The sequence below is a fragment of the Telopea speciosissima genome, chromosome 2, assembly GCF_018873765.1.
Source record: "Telopea speciosissima isolate NSW1024214 ecotype Mountain lineage chromosome 2, Tspe_v1, whole genome shotgun sequence".
Taxonomy (NCBI): domain Eukaryota; kingdom Viridiplantae; phylum Streptophyta; class Magnoliopsida; order Proteales; family Proteaceae; genus Telopea; species Telopea speciosissima.
Genome location: NC_057917.1, coordinates 9,062,919 through 9,076,464, shown reverse-complemented (window position 1 = coordinate 9,076,464; position 13,546 = coordinate 9,062,919). Strand labels below are relative to the sequence as shown.

Sequence of the window (13,546 nt, the reverse complement as noted above, 5' to 3'; positions counted from 1 at the left end):
AAGAAAGAGAAGCCTAGCCGCTTTATAAACCCTAGGGTTTTATTAATTAGGGTTTTGGATGACATTTGGGCTCTGGCCCATTTGAAAAAACACATACCCATTTTTTTACTGGCCCAAAACACCCAAACCCACACCACGCAAAGCCTAAAAGCAGCCTAATTAACCCATTTAGTTTTCTAGCTAATATCAAAAGGGCATGCATCCGCTTGGTCGCATGGTCTCTACACCAGGGGCCAATAGAGAGCATGCCTGGGTATCGACTGAAGGCAGGGGTGTTATTTCATGACATCCTTTGAGAGGGTGTAGAGGGCACCACCAAGCAAGGATTCCAAAAGTAGTAATAATTCGGGGCGCTGTTCTCTGTGCCGCAGCACAGACTGCACCCAGATACATGGGGGTGGGCACAATGACCACTCTGCCACCTTGAGAAAGCTCCCCATGTGCCTGAACGCAACCTACGTTGCGGCAGAGAGAACCTTCTCCCTAATAATTCCACCGAATACAATTTGAGGCATTCAACCCAAATTGACCCATTTTGGGGGAAGTGCCTTTAGCATGGTGGTGGTGGCTGCCAGCACGGCCTCTCTCTTGGAGTTGGGACTTGGGACTAAGTCCAATGGAGAGGTCGACGATTTACCCCTAAATCAGATGTTAGATATCCTTATTTCCTTTCTACAAACCCCATTGTCATCCTCTCTCTTGAAGTTAGGATACCTCTTGGGCGCCCTCTTGATGTCTCTAGCCAGAGAAGCGAGGGGCTGCTATTGACAACATATGAATCATCTTATATAATTTTTTCTCACAAAAAATATTAAAGAAAAATGTTCTCTGTGTTAGGGGTGCAGGTTGTGCCCAGAAACATGGGAGTGGACAAAATGACCACCCCGCCCCCATGTGTCTGGGTGCAATCTGTGCTGCGGCACAAGGAACATCGACCCAAATATTAAATGTCTTTAATCTTTAAAGTATTATACTAATATGTGAAAAAGTCAGGCTAATCTAAACCTAAGGGTGTTAAAGTTTAGCCTGAACTGGTTGGTTTAGTTTGGGCTGAACGAAACCAAACCCTTATTATTTTGTTTTTGGGTTGGGTTTTATGAAATCAATAAAAGCCTAAATCAAATCGGACCTACAAAAATTGAAAAGCAGATTGAACTCCATACAAAATTGAGAACAGACTAGAAGTAACTTGATAAGAAACCGCAAACCAAAAAAAAAATCCCTATTGATTTCCTTCTGTATACATGTAAAACCGAAACTAGTTCAACTAAACCCGATAGTAGCATGATTAGAAACCAATAACAAAAACACAAATAACAAACCAAACCAAATCAGACTAAAAGTCTAAAACCGACCAAAACAGAAACTTCCTTAACGATTTGGTTTCGTGTTGGCCCAATAATAAATTGTACCGAAATTGGACCAAACCGACTAATGGACACCCGTTTCTAAAACTTAGCGATAATTATGCAATGATGCTGATAATATACATTGAATTTGAGAGCCAACCAAACTAGTAGAGTTGAGATCACATATATATATTGGTACAATTCGCTTATGGTTGGGTGGTGACAGGTGTTTATTTTGCTTTCATAAATATCCCTCTATGCGCTCTTAATGACAGCAAAAAAGACATATGTCACCACCTGGTTGTACGTGAAGTGATTAGGTGATCCCACCTTTGTGCCAAATTGGGTATGGGCTTTGTATGCACTAGAATACATCTTTTTTTAAATTTATGTTCATAAAAAATTTTATGAGGACACAATTTTTATGCATGGTTTTGTATGTATATGGTCAAGCACTTGTGCTTTTTCAACCATTTTTTGCCGTACCCATTTTAACTAACAATGGTCATGCATTTTCAACCGTTGGGTGTCTCCCCCTATTCAATAGTCGAAGGCATGATCGTGTGCAGACCTTTCTATGCATAAACCTTTTGTCTTTTAATATAATGAGGATCCAACTCTAACACAGTGTAGGGAAAGTTATCTCCTCTAGTTCCCTACCTGGCTAGAGTTCCCCAGTCTATCTAACAAGGGGGTGGACCCCACCCAGGCAAGGTGTTCGATTAAGAGTCGGGTGGTCATTGAGCTCCCCTTGTTAAGGGGATTGGGGAACTAGGCCAGGCAAGGAACTAGAGGGGATAAAGATCCCTCAGTTTGGAGAATTTTTATCTACTGCTGTAACTGTAGCACTGCTATGCGCATCGTGCGGTGCAACAGCGGGGCCTACTGTGCACACATGGCCACTGCTGCGCCACATGATGCGCACAGCAGCGCTACAGTTACAACAGCGGATAAAGGTCCCAGTTTAGAAGCCTTACAACTAACACCAGCTTCCTCTGGTGGTCTAGCTCTGATCCCATGCATGTCGCATAGGGTCTTAGGCAGGGTTTTAATTAGAATGAAAACTTAGTCTTACGATAATGACCATGATGATAGAGTACCAAACAAGATTTATAAGCCTTTAATTTGTTTCATCCATTATCTTATTGTACTTCCCCTCACTTTTATATATTATTTGAATTTAAGAAAATCAAATTGAAAAAGGAAGTTAATTGGAAGAATATTAACTATTAATTGTAGAAGAAAGACTGGTGGGTTGGTTGTCTCACACTTTCACTTGAGTAGGGTTCCTCGGGTCAATTATCGTATTTGGATAAAGAATTTCTAAGATTTACTTTTCTTTTGTAACAATTACTTAGAATTACTTAGAGTTGTTAATGGAAGATCAGGGTAAATAAGTCTTAATAAAACATGTTTCATTCCCCATGAAGTGAATTAGAAGGAATGCATCACGAGTGATATCTCTCTCTCTCTCTTAAGGGTGTCAATTTAGAACCAAAATCGACCGTTTAAAATTGAATCAAAGTAAATTGGCTTGGTTTTGATTTTAAATGTTGGACACTTTTTTTGGTAGTTCGATTTTGATTTTATGACTAAACTAATGACATATTTTCGAATCGAATATGGAATCGGATAAAATTATATATAGATTTTTTATATTTCAATCAACATGGATGATTGATTATGACACTAAAAAATAAGGTTTTTTATTTTTTGGGAAGATGCAAAAAGTTATTTGAAACACATAAAATATGACTTAAACTGAATATGAAACCAAATTAAAATCAAATATGAAATTGAATAAAAATCCAAACCAAATTGATTCGATTTTGGTTTCTACATTTTGCATCTTAAACCAAATAGAAACGAAATCAAATAATCAAAATCGGCCGATTAACCCCTTTTCACACACTCTTTCTCTCTCTCTCTCTCTCTCCCTCATGGCCTGCATTGCTTTTGTCCTCTTTTTCAGATCGTTGTATCTAGGGTTGCAACAAGGTCGGGTTGGGCTGGAATTTTTAAACCCCTGCCCAACCCTGAGTCCCCTTAGTTGGGTCCAAGCCCGGCTCAAACCTGACTCAGGGCCTGGAAAATTGAACCCTGACTCTCCATCAGAGTCAAGCCGGGCTAATCCTGATTGACCCTCATCATGGATTGGGGGAAAGGAGAGATGCATGGACTGGACTGAGTTGGTCTAGGTCAAAGAAAAAATTATCAATTTTACATAAAATGACACTATAATAAATCACTTATTATCTTTATATATAATATATTACATAACAAAATATGAGTGACATTTAAAGTTTATAATATATTTAGTATATCAATATATATTTCACAATATAACTTAAAACAGGGTCAGGCCGGGCGAAGCTCAACCTGAGGCCTCAACCCTGGCCCGACCCGACCTTGACTCAAGGCCAGTAATTTTCAGCCATGACCTGCCCTCAAGGCCAGGTATCTCAGCCCAAGCCCTGTTCAGGCTCAGGACGAGTTCAGACTGACAGGGCCAAACTTGCACCCCTAGTTGTACCTCAAGTTTCATCATGATTGGATGCCCTTCATAGACTAAAGAACTTTGTGAAGGTAATGACTGCACACTTAAAAGGGTATACCCAATGCACGAGGCCCCAGTAACTACGGGGCCTAGGAAAAATCATAACGTACATAGCCTTACCCACACTTCATGAAAAGACAGTTTTCTAATTCAAATCCATAATCACTAAGTCACGATGAAACAACTTTACCATTGCGTGGAGGTCCACCCTCTAATGGCTGGACATCATGAATACATGAAATTGCGTAAGAAAAGAAAGCTACGTGCAAGCAGAGTTTCTTTGACTTTGGAATCTATATAATAAGAGTTAAAATTAGCTTCACATGGAGGTCCCTGGTTTTTGTATTACTGTAGCTATAACGTAAAGAATGAAGTCTAATAATAAAAGTGGTTCTAAACTTGTAAATTTGTAAAACGAAAATGGAAAAGTCCCGTATATATGCTTTGATGATACTCTCCTTAAGAGTGACTCTATATATGCTATAGGCTAAACCACGTGAAATGCTTAAAGTAACTAGTAAGAGATTAATGTATTCGGCACCACTCCACAGTCTCACATAATACTAATAATTAATACTAATGGAAATTAAGCAACCATATTAATTAATTATTCCAAATTTCAATTAGAAAGACCTGTTTCTTCCCAGTTTCACATTGACTAGTATTTGTTTTTATAGTTAGCAATCTTAGGATTAGACTAGGTTATCGGTGTCTTAATAGGTTGCCATTGACTACCCTTATATAATTAGGCAAATTAAAAGTAATTAGGAAACTTGGATTAATGGGAAGGATGAGTTGTACTCGTACATGCATGTAAAACGGTTCCACTTTGGAGTTTGAAGCTAGGGGAGAGCTAATTGGCCCCAAGTTTCTTCAAAGGTTGGATCCGATTCTTCTATTTTCGCTTGCCTGGTACTATCGTATGCGCTCACACACAAGCATAACGAAAAATATCACCTTATGTGTGTTTGAATAAAGCATTTGGATAGGGATAAAGCGGTATATTCCGCCTTACTTGTGTGTGATCGCACAAGACAGTAGAGGCAAGCGAAAATAGAGGAGTAGAATTGTCAAAGGTTAGGTCTTTCTTGTGCGTAGCTGACTCTATCCTGAGCTGTAGTGCGTTCTGAACTAGCTAGAGTAGTCAAATCCTTGTTACCAACCACACTTCCCCACTTGGGTTTAAGAGTCCAAGAATTCTAGAAATTGATTTCTACGTGGTGGGAAACCCACCAATCAGGTTGAATTTGCTAGTTGCCACAGAAGAAAGTTGACTTATCCTCTGTTGATAATTTTAATATTCTATATGTGTGCACTGTTTACTATGAAAGGAGGGTAGAAATGTAACTTGAAGTTGATCAAAAGGCAAAAGGTCTGTGTCATGATTCTCCAATGATTCTTTATAAGTGCACGTGTGTAAAATGGAAAAAGCTTGGTTGAATGGCTTAGAAAGATTTCTCAAAAGTATTTCCCGCATCATGATTGATGTGGTGTAGTAGCATCGGGAACCCCCTTCGAAATGTTTATTAATAGTCAAGGAGAGTGTTTCTTGTCTAGGAGTGTAGTCTATGCTAAGAGCAAATGCTCAACCATTATCCCAAGAATCACCCCCAAGGGTCGGGGAAGGGGAAGGGGGGGGGATTATTGCCTATCTCCAAGGTGAGATGGAGTGTCTTCACTAGCAACGGAGAAGGTGTTACAATCTCTCTTCCTAACTTCTCTTATCCAACCTACAAAATACAAAACATCAGCCCTTAACGAATAGACCATGAATTTTGACGCAAGAGAATCTAAAGAGTTACCTAACTATTCAATTTAAGGACTAAGCCAAACTAATCCTCTACATGGTAGAAAAACGCAACCATTAGCCGAGTGTAGAGATTCTCCTCTTCATGGTACTTTATGGCAAATCCTTTTTGCATAGAATTGTGCTGTCCTAATAAGATGAGTAACGGTAGGATAACATCTTCATGTGTCTTAGTCTTATAATAATATTGATAACTTTGGTGATGACGATGGTGCAAATTGTTTATGTACAATTGAATATGTTATAAAAATGGAGTGTCGGAATGACATTTTTATAGGTGTGTTTAAAACGTGACACTTTCTTTTAAGTGCTCCTTGTTTTATTCCTAAAAGTTTTTTCAGGTAAGGGTATAAAAGGATTTTCAAAAAATTTTAGAAGTGAAAATATCATTATATCATTGTTATATATATTTTCTAAACATACATATGAAATGACAGTATTATCCTCATTAGAAAAAATTATATATAAAAATACGAGGACAAAAACATAAAATTATAAATTATTTGATACCATGAGGATTGAGAATGTCAATAAGAAAATTCCTTATAAATGAAAAAATCAACTTTGAGAGTCAAACACAAACCTTTTGCTTCTTTAGGCATAGTCGCTTGGCAAGTGAGCTACTCCCATGGGATAGATTTTTTTGTTTTTACGAAAAAGAACTATGCTTGATTGCCTGGATCTGCTGCCCAGATATAGTAGTGCAAGAAATTATCACTCATCCCATGAATAAAAATCGTATCCATATTGATGCTCTTGTGTGTGCTCACATTGGCCCACACTGGTGCAGGGGCTATACAACCAAGCAACGTTCTCTTGCCCTCTTTTTTTAGGGCAGAGGTTTTGTGTAGGACATCTCAAATCGTCAAATGAGGAAGAGAGGATTCTTAATATCCTTTATGCCCCTACTAAATGAAGGATCAAAGCGAATCATTGGATCGGGAGAATCGATTGGATCGCCCGATCCGATCTGATACACGTGTTAGGGCTGAATTTTTAATTTTTTTTTACCTCTTTCTTTTTGACTTTTTTCCATTTATATTTATAATTTGGCTTACAATATCTGTGTGTTTTAATTTCAGACTAAATGTATAGCACTTATATTATTTTCTTTAACTTTTTTTTTTTTTTTGATCAACACTCGCCGATTCTAGGACCAATCTAGCAAAACCCAATTTTGAGTCTTTGACCATTTTTAATCGATCCAAATCGATCTCAGATCAGTATCGATCTTCATCGATCCCGAGATTGCAAACCATGCTACACATACCACCCTACAAGCACTTGGAAAAGTTATATACAAAACAAAAAAAGAAAGGGAAAAGCAGTTAGTCTGATCAATATTTAAAGACAAAAAGAACTTTGTCCGAGAGTGTGGCCTACACCAGCATCTTATGAGTGTTTCTAGGGGTGTAAATGAATAGCCGAAATCCGTTTCCGTATCTGTTTAGCACTATTCGATCGAAAGCTAAATGGATGTGGATACGGATAGGCTATAACTATCTGAAAAGCTATATTTACATGTAAACGGATAAAATATCCGATCCGTACCTGTGTCCATATCTGTTTAGCACTATTCGAATCCGTCTGATAGCTAATCGGATGCGGATGTGGATATAGCACTATCCGAGCCGAATCCGATCTGTTTACCGCCTTAAGTGTGTCTATGTGTCTCTCTTTTCTCATATGAAAAGACAACTCTGCCCCTTATTTTGAGGAAGAGGGAGAGAGAGAGACATGAAAACTTCCCACATTTAAACGAAGAAGTGGTTCAAACATATGAAGCTAAACCGGTCATTGCCGTAAAAAAAAAAAAAAAAGGTAAAACAGCCGGAGGTCATCAGTTTCGCGGCTTTCCGCGCTATTTTCAAATGGAAGTTTAACTGAATCCTTCTGCCTACGAACTTACCGAAATCCCCCTAACGTACGAGCTGCCTCATCGAGAAATTTTGACGTCACTCTGCACTGAGAGCCGTGCAGTTATCGCAATGAAGCACCAATAGCGTGATAAGAAAAAACATTTTTTTTGACAGTACTCGAGGAATTTTAAATGATCTCTCTAATGCTTTCTGGTTCCACTTGGTTGGATTTCAATGATCACAATATTGAGCGGGAAAAAAAAAAAAAAACCTCAAAAAACGGGAAGATAAAATGGATATAAATTTATTACCCCTCCTCTTCATCTTGGTTTCTGCAACTCTAATGGCGGATTCTTCTGTTAGAACTTGGACTAATGGAGAGAGAAGAATAGGTGTTTTGCTTCTTTTTTTTTTTCCAAATAAACAACCAAACCCATTTGGATTCTCCCCTGTGAAAGTAAATTGCGTGCGCCATGCACCATGGGCACGTGTTTCTTTCTTCCTACTGGCCGAAGTTCGGCCAAATTGCATTACCGGATATCACTGAGATTTCCAAGTAGTTCATACGCGCTAAGTCAACCAAACCATTTCTTTACTACTTAAACCGATCTTAAGACTCCATCCTTTCTTGTCTAATATTTCCCTTCTCTGGAACTAAACGTGGCATCACAAGATCCAGTAATGGCGGTGGAGTTGAGTTGAGGTCTTTGCTTGATTTGTTGCAGACGGATTATACTCTGTTTTTCTTTCTTTTCAAGGTAGAGTAAACCTTTTTCTTATGGGGGTTTGTTTTTAAGTCAGAATTATGAATATGAGAACTTTAATTCGGTTGTGAATTTGTGGGTTTTGATTTGATTTCATAAATACTTTATAAAGCTACTTAATTTTGTCAGAAAGAAAAAAGTGTGTTCTTACTTACCTTCATTTTAAGGGAAAGCAATAAAATAGCCGAAGCTTATAAACCCAATGTTCCTCTTTAAACCTCTGCGGATTTTCTGCGAAATCTCGATTCATGAAAAATATCATTTTGGGTTTCTTAAGTGTTACATTTCCAGCATTCAGGATTTAAAAAGGAGATTAACAAGAGAAATAGAGCAGTGCCAATAACGCAGGGCTTGCCCTCTTCTCCGCCATCAAAACTGGCTTTTAATAAGTAGTGGAAGGGGGAAATGCATGAGAAGTAGTGAAGGAACCGCGTTCTAAATTTATGCTATTTCATGTGACCTTGGATGCATTTTTCATGGGGTCACCTACACTTTCACAGATATAAAACCCTTGGCACAGGAACCATTGCTCTTCAAATTTCCACGGTCATCATCTTCTCCAAAATTGCCCATTTTGATCCACTTCCTCTTCACCCCTCTACCTTCATCTTGGCTTGTTCCTCTCCCTCTCCTGCACTTTCTCATTTTGCATTACAATACCCAACATTGATTTCTGTGGCTTCTGCTGGTGTTGGAATCTGTTCTCTCACCCAGCATCAAATTATGTGGCTGTCTTTTCTTGCAGTTGATTCATACTCCTTGACCTCTGGCCCTGCCAGCTGAACAGTTTGATATTCCTGTTTGTTATTTGATTCAGGAGACAGGTGTAGTGACCTTTGAGATTGAATTATTTGTTCATTTATCATGTTTGAATTTGTTTGAAGTTTCATCTCTGTGTGGGATTATTTTTGACTGAACTCGTTGTACTCTGCATTTCTTTATAGATCAGCTTCCTCTGCTTGCAACTTGTTCAAATGGGTTTAGTTCGGACACCCAGTATGAGAAGTGGGGACTACTTGGAAGGGATGATCAATGATTATATGGGTGGAAAACCCAAAACGAAAGTTCACAGAAGTGGCACTGCCCGTCTTGTCACTCTCCTCACCTGTCTTCAATTTGCATTTGCAGTCTATGCCACCTTTCTTCTATACTACATGGGCCCTGCTATAGATTTAAGATCAAAACCAGATTTCTCCTGGGCTACCCGGATCGCCAAACAATGGAAACAGTTCATCATCCCACCTCACATCGTTGGACACTACCAACAAGCTTCTTCCCTCATTGCAGCTGAACTTCCTCCAATATCACCATCTGAGGTCTGCGAGCATGAAAAGATCGATTTCTTGCAGAAGAAATCAAATGATATCCAGATGATCAAGCTAAAGAGAGAGCTCTATGATGAGGTGGTGGAATTCCAACGCAAGTCATTTGGGACTGAGACCCTTTCAGAGCTTATGACAATGAGCTCAAAGTGGGATTTACGGGGCCCAAATAAACCAAGAATCACTGTGATTTTAAACCATTTCAAAAGAAAAACACTCTGCTCTCAGATTGATTTACTACTTCAACAGACCCTTCCCTTCCACAATGTCTGGGTGCTGTCATTTGGAAGCCCGAATGAGCTCTCCCTAAAGAGGATTGTCGATAGTTATAATGATTCAAGGATTAGCTTCATTAGTTCAAGCTACGATTTCAAGTATTATGGAAGATTCCAAATGGCACTGCAAACAGAAGCTGATCTTGTATACATCCTTGACGATGACATGATACCTGGTAAGAAGATGCTACAGATACTATCCCATGTGGCAGGGACGGAGAAGTATAAAAACTCAGTGTTGGGCAGTATAGGGAGAATCCTGCCTTTCAGGCAGAAGGATTATACATTTCCAAGCTATAGAAAGTTTCGATCAAAGGAAGCAGGACTATATTTGCCCGACCCTGCTTATGATATCACAGTTGACAAGATTGTGCAAGTGGATTTTCTCTCTAGCTCATGGTTTTTATCAGCCGAGTTGGTTAAGACACTTTTCACTGAGACACCCTTCACCTTCATGACCGGTGAAGATCTGCATCTAAGGTACGCATTATTTGGGGACCTTGTTTCATTGCTTTTCTAAATACGGAATATATAGAATACATTTTCAGGAAGTTCCATGAAACCATATCAGATGCAGTAAATCTTCTATTGGTTCACTGTCTTGGTCTAGTTTTGTTTGCTGAGTAAGTGTATATATAATACTATATACGTTTCACTGCCAGAGAGCTTATTAAAAATGCAATAACAATAAGAATTAGTAATTGGTTATATGTTCAGGTAATTAGGTTTCCCAATTTTAATCTTCCAAAAATAAAAAAAGCATCAGAGACAATCTCCTAGATGATGTGCTTACAAAGGAACCATATGTCATATTAAGCTAACAATTATTTTTGCTAATATTAACTCTCAATGAACCTGAGAGAATCCTTGTTAGTCCATCATTCTTATATTTTTATGATGAGCAACCAACAAACGATTTTCTCAGTTTCAGATTCGACCAGCCACTTTTTTTTTTCTGGATCATCATCATTCCTTCTATTGTCCAAAAAAGAGAGTTTAGAAGAGATAAACTCTCGGCAGGACAGTGAATCAAGCTACTTTTTGGCTGAGGCAATCTTGTAGATAGGACTGACTATAAGTCCAATGTATGACACATCAATACTATTATAGCTTGAGTAGATTGTCCTTATGACCCAAATATGGCAACTTATATATCATCCCCATTTCTAATTTTTTATTTTGCTTCATTTTTTAACCATGCAGCTATCAGCTTCAAAAATACAGAAACGCAGGATCTTTTGTGCTTCCTGTGGACTCAAACGATAAGGATACCTGGGGAGACAGTGAACACAGGCTTGCTTATGTGTCTGAGACCACAGTAATATTCAAGGATATTGTTCAAGTCCGTGATGATCAATGGTGGCAAGCCCTCTCTACAGGTTATCTGACTCAATGGGCTGTAATGTATCCTCAAAAAATAGATGCGCTCTTCTATGCCCACTCACTGGAAGAAGTGAAAGCACTTGCACCTCTGGTTGAAAAATTCAGGTCTACTGTTGGGAAGAAGGCTTACATTGCTGTATCCGGAGGCAGTTATTGCCCTTGTGAAGAAGCTGCAGCTGCTCTGAACTGGCCCAAATCAGTTTGCAGAGAGAGGAGATTCAAGATTTTTGATTTGGGAATTGGAGCTGTTTCAGGTTCTTCGGATTCAGAAGTACCCGTCCTGCAAGCCGTGTACTCAAGCATGAAAGGGTTGATTACAATACACAACCCTAGTGTGTTGATCACCGTATCTGATATTGATACAAATGTGAAAAAAGCTCTGAAAATGGCCTCAGAGACTAATCCAAACTGTTCGACACTGATACTTCTACCAAGGTCATCTGTACCCAAGGTTCTCTGGATGGCTGATCTACGACAAACAGCATTACCAAGTAAGAAGCATGAGTCTTTCTTTTTTCTCTCTATATATATGAAAAATGCATTCGTATGAACCCAACAAGGGATGCCTCTCTTGACGGTCAGATAGTTCTACCACATGGCTAGATGATGTGGCAATTTCAATCATTGGATAGACAGGTCAACATCCAGTTTGGCTGTGTGTCAAGTTTCAGACCCAAATTCAGTATACCTTGCCATAGATAGATACACACTCCCACAAAATGTCCATGCACCCCTTGGTAGTCCAAGAATTTTCAATGCTTCATTTTGCCACCTGGTCAACTCAGATTCAATCCTATGTAAATTTGATTCTAATCCTATCTTCCACTACATTTTTTAAGGTCTCTTGGTTTTTTCTTAAAAACTTGCTTAAGATCTAGAACACTGGTCCTGATTGTTTCTAAATTACTTGGTCCTACTTGCTTTAGGCACTATGCCTATACTCTAGTTGACTTGGTTACCTTTCTGATGAATTTTGGATATCTTCTCTTCCTCTGATATCTATTATGTAATGATCTAATTTTATCTTCTGAATAAATGCAGACTGGAACCGGATGAGGATCTCAGTGAATCTCATAACCCAAAACCGCGCTACTTCTCTTAGGAGGCTTCTCAAATCTTTGAGTGATGCTTACTACTGTGGGGATGATATCTCTATTAGCTTTAACATGGACAGTAAGGTGGATGAAGAGACTGTGAAGCTTGTGAACACATTCCAATGGCCCCATGGTACCAAAACCCTCAGAAGAAGAATCATTCAAGGAGGGCTTATTAGAGCTGTCAGTGAGAGCTGGTACCCATCATCCGATGATGACTTTGGTCTTCTACTTGAAGATGATATTGAGGTCTCTCCATACTACTATCTGTGGATCAAATATGCCCTATTAGCTTATCACTATGATCCACAAGTCTCCCTCCCCGAGCTCTCCTCCATCTCTCTCTACACGCCAAGATTGGTTGAAGTAGTGAAAGAGAGGCCTAAATGGAATGCAACTGAGTTTTTCAAGCGTATCCATCCAAACACTCCTTACCTCCATCAGTTACCTTGCAGTTGGGGAGCAGTTTTCTTCCCCAAACAATGGAGAGAATTCTATGTTTACATGAACATGAGGTTCACAGAAAATGCTAAGCAAAACCCAGTTCAAATTCCTAAATCTAGAACTAATGGGTGGCAAGCTTCATGGAAGAAGTTCCTGATCGATATGATGTACCTCAGAGGGTATGTTAGTCTCTATCCAAACTTCCCCAATCAGGCAAGTTTTTCAACCAACCATATGGAACCTGGGGCACACATTAGTGCCAAGGACAATGTTGTTAGGCATGACAAGACAGATTTTGAAGTTCCACTGTTAAAGGATGACTTCCGGGGGTTCTTGCCTGGGGGGAAGTTGCCTCCTGCATCAAAGTTGCCATCACTGAATCTATTCAACCAAGCAGTTTCCCTAAGGGGGTTGAAGGCAGCCGGAGCGAAGTTGGGGCAGGATGTGATTGGATGCAACAACATTACAGAGCTTGTCAGTGTTGATCATGTAACTGGTCTGCCAAGCCACTGTGCAAAATTCTGATTTTTTAATTGTTGTTATAAGTTATCATTCTTTGTTTTTTTAACACAAATTTAGTCTGGTAATAATTTTTTTTTATTACTAAATTAAACCATGTTCACATAAAGATCATTCGGACTACAGAGGAAAACAGTGGGAATCAAAGGATGATCACTGTTTCTTACTAGTTT

General features: G+C 39.0%; 1 protein-coding gene across 3 annotated transcripts; it reads left to right on the top strand.

The window, feature by feature from the left end:
- The first annotated feature begins 8,235 nt into the window (after positions 1–8,235).
- On the top strand, positions 8,236–13,423 carry LOC122652396. 3 transcript variants are annotated; one of them, XM_043846119.1, is made up of 4 exons: positions 8,236–8,330; positions 9,281–10,413; positions 11,137–11,807; positions 12,358–13,423. In XM_043846119.1, exons 2-4 carry the CDS (start codon positions 9,311–9,313, stop codon positions 13,377–13,379), a joined length of 2,796 nt encoding a protein of 931 aa, XP_043702054.1. In that variant the 5' UTR covers positions 8,236–8,330; positions 9,281–9,310; the 3' UTR covers positions 13,380–13,423. The 3 variants fall into 3 exon arrangements, with proteins under 3 accessions (XP_043702054.1, XP_043702055.1, XP_043702056.1); XM_043846120.1 differs by lacking the exon at positions 8,236–8,330 and adding an exon at positions 9,085–9,160; XM_043846121.1 differs by lacking the exon at positions 8,236–8,330 and adding an exon at positions 9,086–9,160 and having other exon boundaries at positions 9,286–10,413.
- The last annotated feature ends 123 nt before the right edge of the window (positions 13,424–13,546 follow it).

Bases quoted from the DNA above. Each gene is read 5' to 3' on its own strand.
- LOC122652396 (XM_043846119.1), top strand. From the start codon at position 9,311: ATGGGTTTAGTTCGGACACCCAGTATGAGAAGTGGGGACTACTTGGAA. The intron at 10,414-11,136 runs GTACGCATTATT...TTAACCATGCAG, and splicing joins GGTGAAGATCTGCATCTAAG to CTATCAGCTTCAAAAATACA. The intron at 11,808-12,357 runs GTAAGAAGCATG...GAATAAATGCAG, and splicing joins ACGACAAACAGCATTACCAA to ACTGGAACCGGATGAGGATC.